General features: G+C 39.3%; 1 protein-coding gene across 1 annotated transcript in view; it reads right to left on the bottom strand.

Moving 5' to 3' along the window:
- Positions 1 to 2,840: 2,840 nt before the first annotated feature.
- The window catches only part of TTN (titin), a 236,560-nt gene continuing 227,673 nt past the window's right edge, over positions 2,841 to 11,727 (bottom strand). Inside the window, exons 302-305 of the mRNA XM_053983149.1 lie at positions 5,696 to 11,649; positions 5,456 to 5,609; positions 4,231 to 4,524; positions 2,841 to 4,106 (exon numbers count right to left, since the gene is read on the bottom strand). Coding sequence (XP_053839124.1) covers positions 3,808 to 4,106; positions 4,231 to 4,524; positions 5,456 to 5,609; positions 5,696 to 11,649 — 6,701 coding nt within the window. The 3' untranslated portion in view covers positions 2,841 to 3,807. The remainder of the gene's footprint in view (positions 4,107 to 4,230; positions 4,525 to 5,455; positions 5,610 to 5,695; positions 11,650 to 11,727) is intronic.

Raw genomic sequence — 11,727 nt, 5'->3', positions numbered from 1 at the left:
TAATGATCCATGCAAAATAAGACTAAAAAATACCTGGCTGCTCTTACATATTTAATTTCCAGATCTATGGGAGAGCTTTTCAGGAATGCCTGATTGTATCATTCTTGCTACTGCAGAATGAGAGCTGAACCTCAACAGAATAGGTAGTTAGTACTTCTAGTTTTGATCTCATGGTCTTCTGAAGAGATCAATCTGAAACTAGTTCAAATTTCTAAATAGTATTCATCACTTAAAGAATATAAGCATGGGACATACATTTAGATGAAAAGCAATAACTTCAGTTACATGTGAAGTTCCTAACATCAGATAATTAGAATGCTTAGAAATTACCAGCTTCCATTATAAAGAATTAATGGTAAGGCACTCAAGGATTTGGAGAGCTGTGAATACTGAGATTACAATGTTCAAGGGCTTTAAAGTACTGTAAATTAATGTTATGTCTTTCAATTTAGTAATTCAGCTTCACTTTTTAATTTTTTTTTTTCCTCAGAGGAAGCAGTCTTTGGGATAGGAATACTTCAGTGGTTGCTTTTGCAAAAAATGTTATTCCTTACTTAAAAATTGAAATCACACCTATTTGTTTTTGTTATTTTCACAAATTATAGACTTGGGATTTGCTACACCCCTATCACTGAGTAGTCTAGTGTAGCTGTTTTTCCTGTTGGTGCAAATTAGAAACTTTTAAAAGGGGTGTGATACCTGAATAAAGAAAATGTCTGTGTCTGAAAACCAGCTAAAATTCAATAAAATTAATCTCTCAGTGTTATTATGGCTCTCCACCATTACAGTTATTTTTCTCAGGCTGCCACATGTAAAATGTTAGTAGAAAATACATAACTCTATAGTAGGATTTATACAGCAACTCACAGAGCTTTGTTAAAAAGTTTTTCCTTATGCATTAGCACTCAGGAAACATGAGTGCCAAATGCTTTCATACAGTATATCTGTGGTGGGATATTTTTATAAACTTACAGCACAATAGATCTGATTGATCTATCTATCTTATCTATCTATGAGAGCAAATGTCAGCTTATATAGTTAGAAATCCCAGTATTTGACCTGGATATAGTAACTAAATAATTCAGAATGTTTCTTTTCATCCAGAGACTGCTTTATCTATTGTCTTGAAAAATGTTATTCTTAGGGATGTGTTCTGTGAAATGGAATATTGAAGCTTTAGGTTGTGACTTCAGCAGTGTCACTCTAGGTTAGCATTTGCTTAGCAGTCATGTGGAAAAACACTGGCTCAGCTGGTCAGCCTGAACATTATCTATTCAAGCTGTGTTTCAGCAAAGCCCCTAAGTATTTTAAATCCTATTTTTAGACTTGAGTGACTCATCTGCCGAAGTGCTGTGCAGAGTTGGGCCAGAGAGGTACTGGCAGGATGAACTTGCTTACAGTGTCACACCAGTGTGTTTTCTCTTCATCGAGTGAGTGTTTTGAGACTCACTAGAGGCCATGTGAGATTGAGTTTCCAGTAGCCTTTGTGTAGAAGAGGCCATGGTTAAATTTGCAATGCTGTCTATCATTTATCTCTTTCTGCTGAGATTATTAAATATTTAGTGTGTTTTTAGTGTTAGTTTTTTAGGTCCCTGTGTACACAAGTTATTTATTAGCTAGACAAGACTGTACCTACGCATTTTTGTCTTGTATTGAGTTTGTTGGTTGGGGTGTTTTTAAACATCAAAAAAAATTTTAAAAATGTAGAAGTTTTCTTGAGGTTTTTCTTTGGTTTTTTTTTTTTTTTTTTTATCTTTGAATGGTTTAAAGATTAAAATACACAGCCTTTTAAACTTAATTTTTATTCTTTTTTACTTTTCTCCCTAAGGAAGAAATACCATGCACTCTTAAACTCTTTCATACTTGTAATTACTGCTTCCATCACTTGAAAAAGTTTGGATTTTGTCCTGACCCAGAGCTTAGCTCTTCTGAAATCTTTATTTTTTTGTTAGTCCTTGTTTTGTCCCCATTTCTTAGCTTTCCTGCATAATTTGGATAGATAGTGATTGGTAATATACAGGATTATAGGAATGTATAAAAAAAGGTTCTTCTTATAAAAAAAGACAGTGTGTATTTTTGGAATAGGTTTTTAAACATTCTATCTGCTTCTTCTGATGAACTTAAGGTTTTTGTTTTTTGTTTTTTTTTTAAGTAGTAGTGGTATGCTGAAAGTCATAGCAATGCATCATGTTTGCTAAGTAATGCTCTTGCTCCACTTACAGCTCCTGAAGTGTTGCATGAATGTGTTTGCTCTCAAGCTTTTTCTACAGAGTGAATTCTAGAAGCAGACTTGCTCCTTTGACCTTGATACTCTTTTCCCCATAGATAACATATCCCAACCCCTCCCACAACCCTCCAAATGTTGAAGACAGGCTTTGCTCTGACAGATATGTCAGCTGACTTGTAGGATGAAGAATTGATTAATCACACAAGGGAGGTGACAAGACAACTTGTTGGTCCAGGCAATTAGGGTCAACTAGTCTCTACTAGTTGCAGCTGCCAAAAAAACAAGACACACTACAACAAGTGTGAAGGAAAGCCTGGAAATAACAGAGGGATAAGAACAGCACAATGCTTAGGCATGTGCTAGAATTTATCCTTTCTCAATAAAGAACATTTGTGAAGAACATATTTTTTTTTTAAGTAACTTTCCAAGGCTAGCTGGTGGATAGGCTGTTTCTGATAGATGGCTGGATTGTCAACAGTTAACGACCTGGTTTACGTTGGAGAACTGCATTTCTACTCATCCTTTGTTTTAGCAAGTCTTTTTCTGTAGTGTAGTACAGGAACTGTAAAAGCAGCATAATAAATAAAGAGGGAGTCACAGACTTTATGGTGCAGAAAGCATGCTTTATTTCAAATGAACGATTCTATCTCAAGGAGGTTCAACAGCTACCAAGCTCTATTACTACATTAGGAGGACTAAAGCAAATTGAAGTGCAGGCTGGTATTTGATGTTGTAGCAACAGTTTGTTTTCAAACTGTGGTTCATTGCTTAGTTGCCCGGAAGTGACTACTGGGTGTCTAATACTACCACACAAACTCAATCACTGCACCCTAAGAACCTCCGAGATGGGGTACTGCTGCTGCACTTGAATACCTAAATAGCTTTGTTGATTAAGGGGATGGCCAGGTGATGTTACTTTTTATAAAGCTATTCAGGCAGTCAATATGTCAGAAACAGTACACAGTGGGTGAACAAAGTGCTGGCCGCTTGCACTTTGTCCAGAAATTGTCAGTCAGGTATGAAAATTATGACACAATCAGATCCAATGTAAAACATTAAGGCAGTGCTTACAGGAGGGTAATTGCAAACATCACCAATGCCTTACATTTCTGATTCAACATAAATATTTGTGCACGTATGAAATACTGTGCACAGTATCATGTCTTAGGTGTAGGTAATCTTCAACAGGGAGCCTCTCTACCTGTTGAGGCATTCTTAGACATCAACAATGAGTTGAGGCGCAAAAATTAGTTAAATGTTGAGCAGGGTAGTCGTTTGCTAGGAAACTTTCCCCTGCCAACTGTTAGTTCCAAAAGTTACGTTTCAAAATGTCATAAAATAAACGGTACAAAACTTCATAACCGTTCACTTCGGCTATATACAGTATGTACATGTCAGTGAAAAAAGTGTTTTAAAATCTTAGGTCAATAATGACTATAAGTCATAATGTATAGATCTGGACTTTGTCTCATTCAGGTAGGTAAAAAAATATTTTTCTTTTATATTTACATATCAGATATTTCAGTCCATATATGAATCACTTGTAAAAATACAAGTGTAAATAATACAGATTAAGCTCTCTAAGGTGATCGGATATTTATATTCACAGTGGCAGAATCGGTGCCAAATTCATTCCCTAAATTCAGAGTATAAAGTCCACCGTCATTCTTCTGGACATCCATGATGATCAGGGTGGTTAGATCTTCACTGGTTTCAATGTGGAATCTGCCTTGCTGGTCCTGACTGGTAATTTTTCTCCCTCTGCAGTACCATGTTATTTCAGGAGCAGGTTCACCCGAAAAGGCACAGGATAATGTGAGAACTTTTCCTTCCTCGATACTGATATCAGATGGGAGAGCTTCAATTTTGGGTGGAACTCCTTTATAAAATAGGAGAAGAAATACCAAGTTAGTCTGTTTTCACTAAGCCATGAAGCAGCTTTACTCTGAGGACTACTTCAGGATAGCTGAAGCACTAACTCTACCAATAACAGTAATGCTCACCTCTCAGACCTGATTTAAGCATTTTACTAGTTGAACTCTCCAGTTGAGCCATGCTAGATTTCCCCATAATACTGCTGGAGCTCATCTCTACAAAGGATTCTTTCATGGAGGACATGCTTTTGGCAGACATGCTTTCAAATTTCATTTCAGTCATGCTGCTACTGCTGAAACTGCTGAATGAAGCCTCTTGTTTAGAAGAAGCCATTTGAAAGGACTGAGAAGAAAAACTTTCGTGCATGCTTGCGTCGCCACTGGTCTTCAATACTACCTCTTTCGGAGGTTCTTCAACTAGAGCTGAGGAGCATTGCAAACATAGAAGGAAAAAGCAACAACATCACATTAACTAACAAAGTCATGCAGTTCTGTATGGTTAATTTTACAGAAATGAAGATGGCATACTTTGCTTTCAATGGAAAACTGCAGTGGAGTATACACTGGTTTACAATTATTTGATTCAAGATATCCAAATCACAAGCAGTAATTTAGAAATTAAAAAATAGGCAATGAAACTTACAGTATGTATGAGCTTCAAAGAAAAACATACATACTTAAGAAAGAACAGGTCACCACACAGTGTTTCTTATTAGAACCATTACTAGAATTAGACACTGAGAAATTAATTGTGTGTGCTCAGTTCATATTTGTAGAAGCTGTGAAAGGTTTTCAAGTTCTTAAAAACACAATAATAAAATCTGTATTTCACTGCATTGTTTTGTAGCTATAAAGGGCAACAGGAAAGCTCAATCACTGCAGCTTTTCTTTAAACCCAAACACAATCATGCAAGCATATCACAACCATACCTTGATGCTAGGAACTGGGATATGGTATAGCCAATAAAAGAGTAAACCCAGTTCAATTAAGTTGCCATAAAAATCTTTAACTGTGGAATGACTTCATTTTATTGTAACAGATTTTGTTAGAAATAAGGGAAGAATAATTACCAGCACCAAGGTCTTAACATACTCATCCCAGAACAAATGCTCATAGCTTTCTTTTAACATGCATCTGTTGATGTAATAGAGCACCTCTGTGCTACTCTGTGGGTGTTAAAAAGATTTCTAATGCTGTTTTAGGGCTGTATATGTATTATACAAAAGAAAGATGGACTTCTTAAAATACTGAAGTCAACGCTAACAGTGGATTTTATCGTAAGTAATTTTAGTAGACATACCACAGGAAAAAGTTGTGACTATTCTGAACACAAGATCCGAAGAACAAACTTACGGAGTACAGTCAAAGATGCTGTAGCAGAACACTGCCCATGGTAATTTTTTGCCTTGACTGTGTATTTTCCAGTGTCACTCACTGCGGCATTTCGAATCTCAAGAGAATATATATTTTTAGAGCGAGATACTTTGAGGTGCGATGAAACTGCAATCTAGGGAGAGAACAAAAATGGTTTCATTAAATAAGTCTTATGCATAATTCTAATTTTTCAAGTAAACATATTAAATGATTACTTACAGGTTGATTATTCTTTAACCACTCAACTTCAGGAGAAGGCTCCCCAGAAACTTCACAGGTGAACAACACGTCTTGTCCTTCATTGACATTTTGAGACTTAGGCTGCATGATGAATGCTGGTTCACTGGAGCGCTCTTTAGAAAGGGTCACAACATACTGGCATTTAATAATGCCTTCATCAGTTTTACCCTCACAGGTGAGTATACCTTCATCCTTATTACTGGCCTTTTTGATAGTTAGTGTGTGATCACTTCCAGAAACACCGTATCTGTAATCGTCTGAATTTCTCAGCTCCATTCCATTCAGCACCCATTTTACTTCAGAGGCACCAGGAATGTTGGCCTTCAGTGTCACTTTCTGCCCTTCAGACATTGTCATTTTAGTTGAAGAAGCTGTAATTTCTGCTTTCAATTGTCTGACATCTTCTGTAACAACTGACTTTTTAATGACTTCTTGAACTGCAGATTTCTCTTCAGTTGCCACTACTGATTTCTTTTGGCTAGAAGCCAGAAGTAACTCATCTTCTTTCTGAACTGTTTTATGAGATTCAGTTGCACCTCTTACCTGGGAATACATATTTTTAAATACTTGACCAGTAAACTGGAAGTTAGTTCTTGAAACACCTCCTTCCCCAATAATTTCACAGGTGTATTCTCCTTTATCAGATTCCATAAGCTCATGGATTTTGAGCTCATAAGTGCCATCTGCTGCATAATGAAACTTGAAATGATGGTTTTCTTTCAGTTTTTTACCATCCTTATACCAAGCCACTTCTCTGACACTTAAAACGTTGCTTTCAACTGCGCAGGATAACTTTACCTTATCTCCAAGAGTTTCTGCTTTCAGATGCTGTTTTATCTTTGGTGGAGAAGCAGTTGGTAATTGTACTTTCTCTGTTGATACCATTTTGTCTCCAGGTGGTGACTTAGCTTTTGGAGGACTGCTGATGGGTTCAGGAGATTTCACTCGTTTAGGGGACTTGACTGGCTCTGGTGACTTTACACGAGGCTCAGGAGATTTGATCCTTGGAGGCGAGGTAATTGTTTTTTCAGGAATTTTTGTTCTTTGAATGGTCAAAGTAAAATGGGCTTCCTGTCTTCCTTCAGAATTTTCCACCACAACAGTGTAACTTCCTTCATCTGATAGCTGGACGGAAGAAATTTCAAAGGTAGACTTGTACTGTGTTCGTGTTACTTGGAAGCGCCTTGAAGAAACAACAGGTTGACCTGCATGGAGCCATGTTATTGTTGGTGCTGGTTCACCATCAACATCACAGGAAAATCTTGCAGTCTCCCCTTCAGAAACTGTGATTGACCGTGGCTTTGTAAGGATTGTTGCTGGCAGAGTGCTTTTAAATGCTTTGTGTGAAGTCCTTTCTTCCAGTGATTTTTTTTCAGCTGCAGTGACTTTTTCTTCAGAAGAAGCATAGTGTTCATAGGATAAAAGTGATTCTCTTGTTGCTGACACTTCTGATTTGACCTCTCTTACTGAGGAACTTGCTTCTGTTTCAGATGCTTTCTTAAACGAGGAGATTGCATATGCCTCTGTTTTTGTCAAGTCAGGCAAAATTGACCTTGGTACTTCTTCATCTCTCCTCTGGGAAGAGTATGTAGTGTAATCTCCTCCAGTAACATCTAGTGTTGCATAATCAGAGCATTCCCCTTTGTAGTTTGTGCATACAGCTCGGTATGTTCCACTGTCATCAATGTGGCAGTCTAGAATCTCCAGAGTTAATACACCACTCGTATTGGTAAAGTGTATCTTACTGCTCTCTTGGAGCTCAATACCGTTGTGGTACCACTTCACTTCGGCGGTTGGTTTTGACTGGACATTTAGAATGAACCTAGTATTATGGCCACACGGTACCCGGTGTGAGCGCATTCTCAGGGTAATGCGAGGAGCATGGTCAAGGGTGAAAGGCTGCTGAGTCAGAACTTCGTATTTCCTTTCCATCGTTTTTTGAGTTTTCAGAGCAGATTTCATGGACTCGTATCTAGAAAATATATCAAATCTGGCCATCCTCTCAAACCGGGAGAGAGATCTTTCACTAGAGACTGGGCTAGGTGAGCGTGGTCGAGTTCTCTCTGGTGTTGGGGATCTTCTCTCACTTTCTTCAGGAGGCCGTGAGCGAGGTCGAATTAATTCAGATACAGGACGCATCAACTCAATGTAAGTTGGAGAAAGGGATCTTCTTCTCCTTAGTAATCTAGAGGGAGGTGAAAATTCCCTGTGAGCATATTGCACCATTTCTATTTCTTCTTCTTCTTCTGATGTGATCTCAGTTATTTCTCTTTCCCTCCTTCTCCTGAGTCTACTCTTTTCTTCCTCTGCCATATATTTGAGCTCACTTCTGTATTCAGAGAGTCGCTGATCAGTGCCAACAGGACGGAGCAATTCTTCATCCTCCCGTTCATCCATTATTCTTTGCTTTTGTTTAGGTGGTCTGTAGGCAGCCCTGTCGTGACGTTGACGAAGCTCTGCATAGCTTGCACTGGTCTCAGCTTTAGTTGGAATGTGATAGCTTGAATACCTCAGCTCTCTTTTTCTTTCTTCCTCTGAACTGACCTGTGCTCCTGCAGTAGAATATCGAAGGGCAGACAGTTCAAAGCGTGGAGGGCTTCTACTTGGTGGGGAAGCAGAAAAGCCTAACTCCAGCTCTTCTTCAAGGCGCAGTCTTTCCTCTTCAGTTCTCTTCATGGCTAAGTAGTCATCTATCGGCATGAGCAATTCCTCATCCGACAAGTCACCAAGCGATCGTCTTCTTGGTCTATAATGATATTCATACTCTGGAGATGGGGTATGCCGGCGTGCTGGTCTCACAATTTCAAGATCATCTTGTGTCAGCTTTGGTATGCGCCATTTAGGCTTGTACTGATCAGAAATGCGTGGCAGTGGCATCACATAGAATTGCTCCCACCTGGAAAGACGTATGCGTTTCTGGCGTTTCTGAACAGTCCTCTCAAGTTTTCCTGGCATTTCATACTGGTCTCGCAGCCTCTTGTACCACTTCATGTCTGACAGAGGCACGAAGTGTTTAATATGTTGATCTTCCTCAAGAGCAGCGCGCACATGTTTGCGAGGCTCTGGGATCTCATATGGCATACGAAGTCTTCTTTCCTCCTTCTCCTTCTTTTCTTCTTTCTGAATTTCATATTCACCTTTAACGGTCTTTGAGCTAACAGCTGGTTTATATAATATAGCAGCTTCTCTGAGAGCCTCTTGTGCAGTTTGTGTCAGTGGAACAGCTTCAACCCCAGAAAGGATTTCTGCCATTCGTAAGGTCTTGTCAATTTGCCTCTGTACATGCTTCTCCCGCTCTTCTTCTGTCTTGTACTCACGCTTGACATATTTCAAGCGTTCAACTTTTAGATAAGCCTGACAGCTCGTAGATCCCGCACTGTTTGTAGCAGTAACTCTGTAGTAGCCACTGTCTTCTGGTAAAGTATCTCTGATATGCAAAGCATAATAATCTAAACCTTCATGAATTATATCAAAGTTGGGACCAAAGGATAGAGGTTGACCATCTTTCTCCCATGTCAGCGTTGGTTTTGGCACACCAGATACCCTGATCTCAAAACTGACATTTTGGCCTTCTTGACATTCAGCATTTGCCAGCAGTCTTTTAAACATTGGCCTGAGTGTGGCATCTGCTGGAGGGGGATGCGGAATCACAGTCAGCTTAGCTTTGCAGCTGTCTTCACCATATTTATTGCGTGCCACAATACTGTATTCAGCATCATCCTCTTCAGTGACATTATTGATGACAAGTTGATAAAGACCCTTGTCTGATTCGAAAGTATACTTCTTATCATCATCCCCAGGTTTGATTTTCTGGCCTGATTTGTACCATGTTAAGCGAGGTTCTGGGTGAACTGTTATAGTTACTCCAAACCTGACATTTTCTCCAACATATGCAGTGCGGTTATACAAAGGCAGAGTAAATTCTGGGGGATGTTCTAACAGTCTCATAGTATCAACCCGTCGTTTCACTTTTCTAACAGTTCTGCATCTGTAGTGCTCAGAAATTTCTCTCACACCTTTAACAAAAAGTTCTGCATAAGAGCTGTCCTCACCATAATCATTCACTACCTTGCATCTGTAGGTACCATCATCTGATTTAGAAACATCTTTGACATACATGGTTGCCACACCATCTTCATATTTGATTTCGTATTTCTCACTGCTTTCTAATTGCCTCATACCGAAGTACCATGTGACTTGTGTGGACTCATCATAGTTTTCAATCGTACATACATATTTGGCATGGCCTCCTTCTTCTGTAACATTATGCTTTATCTGCCCAGCAATAGGCCCAATGTCTATTGGGGCAACTTTAACTTTAGCCACTGTTATGCCTTTCTGGGATCTAATTGCGCCTCCACAGGAAATGCGGGCTACTGACACAACCGTGTTCCACTCCTTCTTTACCAGAGTTTGATAGTAACGCCTGTGCCTCAAGGTCTTAATGGTTTTAGTGCTGGTCTTTTCCGTCTGCTGTTTTAGCCACACGTGATTAAGCGCTTCAGCAGCTGTCATCCGAGATTTTCTTTCCTTTACTAGTAGGCGATCAATGAAGTCCATGGCTTCAATGCTTATGTCTTTGAATGCTTCATCCTCAAAGCTGTATTCAGCATTTAGAATATTTTCAATAACTTGTTGGTTTGTTTCAGCAATGAAAGGGTTAAGGCCACTGAGAAGTATGTATGTTAGAGCACCAACTGACCACATATCCGTAGCTGTGCTGACCAAGTCATGGTGATGGACTTCAGGTGCATAATATTCAGGAGAAGTGAACTGGAGTCTAAAGCTGTCTCCAGGCCTCAACTGTCTGGCTTGACCAAATTCAACAATTTTAATTACGGAGCTTCTTCTTGTGAAGTAAATAATATTGTCTGGTTTAATATCAAAATGTCCAATGCTATGACGATGCAAAAATTCTAGTGCATCACAGACTTGGCGTACATAACTTACTATTTCTCTTTCATTAAGTTCAAATGAAGCTGTGCTGATTCGTTCAAAGATGTCAACCCCAGAAATGAATTCAAAGATCATGACCAACTCTTCTAGGCTCTCAAATGATTCATGAAGATACAGGATATTTTGGTGCCTAGCAATGTTTAGGATGGAAATTTCTTTCTTTACCAAAACTTGGTCCGCACCCTTTACTTTGACAAATTTGGCCAGGTAAGTCTTTTTTGAAACTGCCTCAACACAGCGGTGTGCAATGCCAAACTGCCCGCGTCCGAGCTCTTCTGCAATCATGTATTTGTCATAGAGTTCCTTTGTAGAATAGTGACCTGCTTTAGCTGCCGTAATTTCTCTGGTTTCATCAACTTCTTCATCATAGTTCATTACTCTGGTCTTATCTTCCTTTGTTACAATTGGATCAGTAGGTTCAGAAGGCTGACTTTGGCCAAACTTGTTCTCTGCAATTACTCGGAACTGGTAGGTGGTCTTGCCAAATAGGTTCACCACTGTGTATCGTGTATCGCGAGCTTGTGCAACACGAATCCATCGCTCTGCTGTTGTAGCACGTTTCTCAATAATGTAGTTTATGATCCTGCTTCCACCATCAGTAGCTGGTTCATTCCAGGTTAAGTTGACTGAATCCCTTGAAACATCAGTTACCTTCAGACCTCTTGGTGGATCAGGCACATCAGCCACATCTAACTCAACTGTTTTTTGATCAATTCCAAATCTGTTTTTGGCACAAACAATGTAAAACCCTGCATCTTTTCTGTCAACACCATTTGGGAAAACAAGAGATGTGAATGATCGTGTAACAATGACTTGGTAGTGTCCATTAGTATCGATGAGATCTTGTCCCTTCTGCCATGTGATCACAGGGGGTGGCTTGCCACTGAATGGAATCTTGATGCTCACCACTTCCCCTCGGAGGGCATGAACAGCTCCCATGCCTTCCAAATTTTTGGGCAAATGAATCTTTGCAGGAACTGGAATAGAAAGAGGAAGAAAAAACACATAACCAAAAGCACACGAGAAGAGCATCAACAGTCTAAATATTCAAAATT

This window comes from Vidua macroura, chromosome 7 (genome assembly GCF_024509145.1).
Source record: "Vidua macroura isolate BioBank_ID:100142 chromosome 7, ASM2450914v1, whole genome shotgun sequence".
NCBI classification, from domain to species: Eukaryota; Metazoa; Chordata; class Aves; order Passeriformes; family Viduidae; genus Vidua; species Vidua macroura.
Note: the sequence above shows the minus strand (reverse complement) of the source record. Positions and strands in the feature narration are given on the sequence as shown.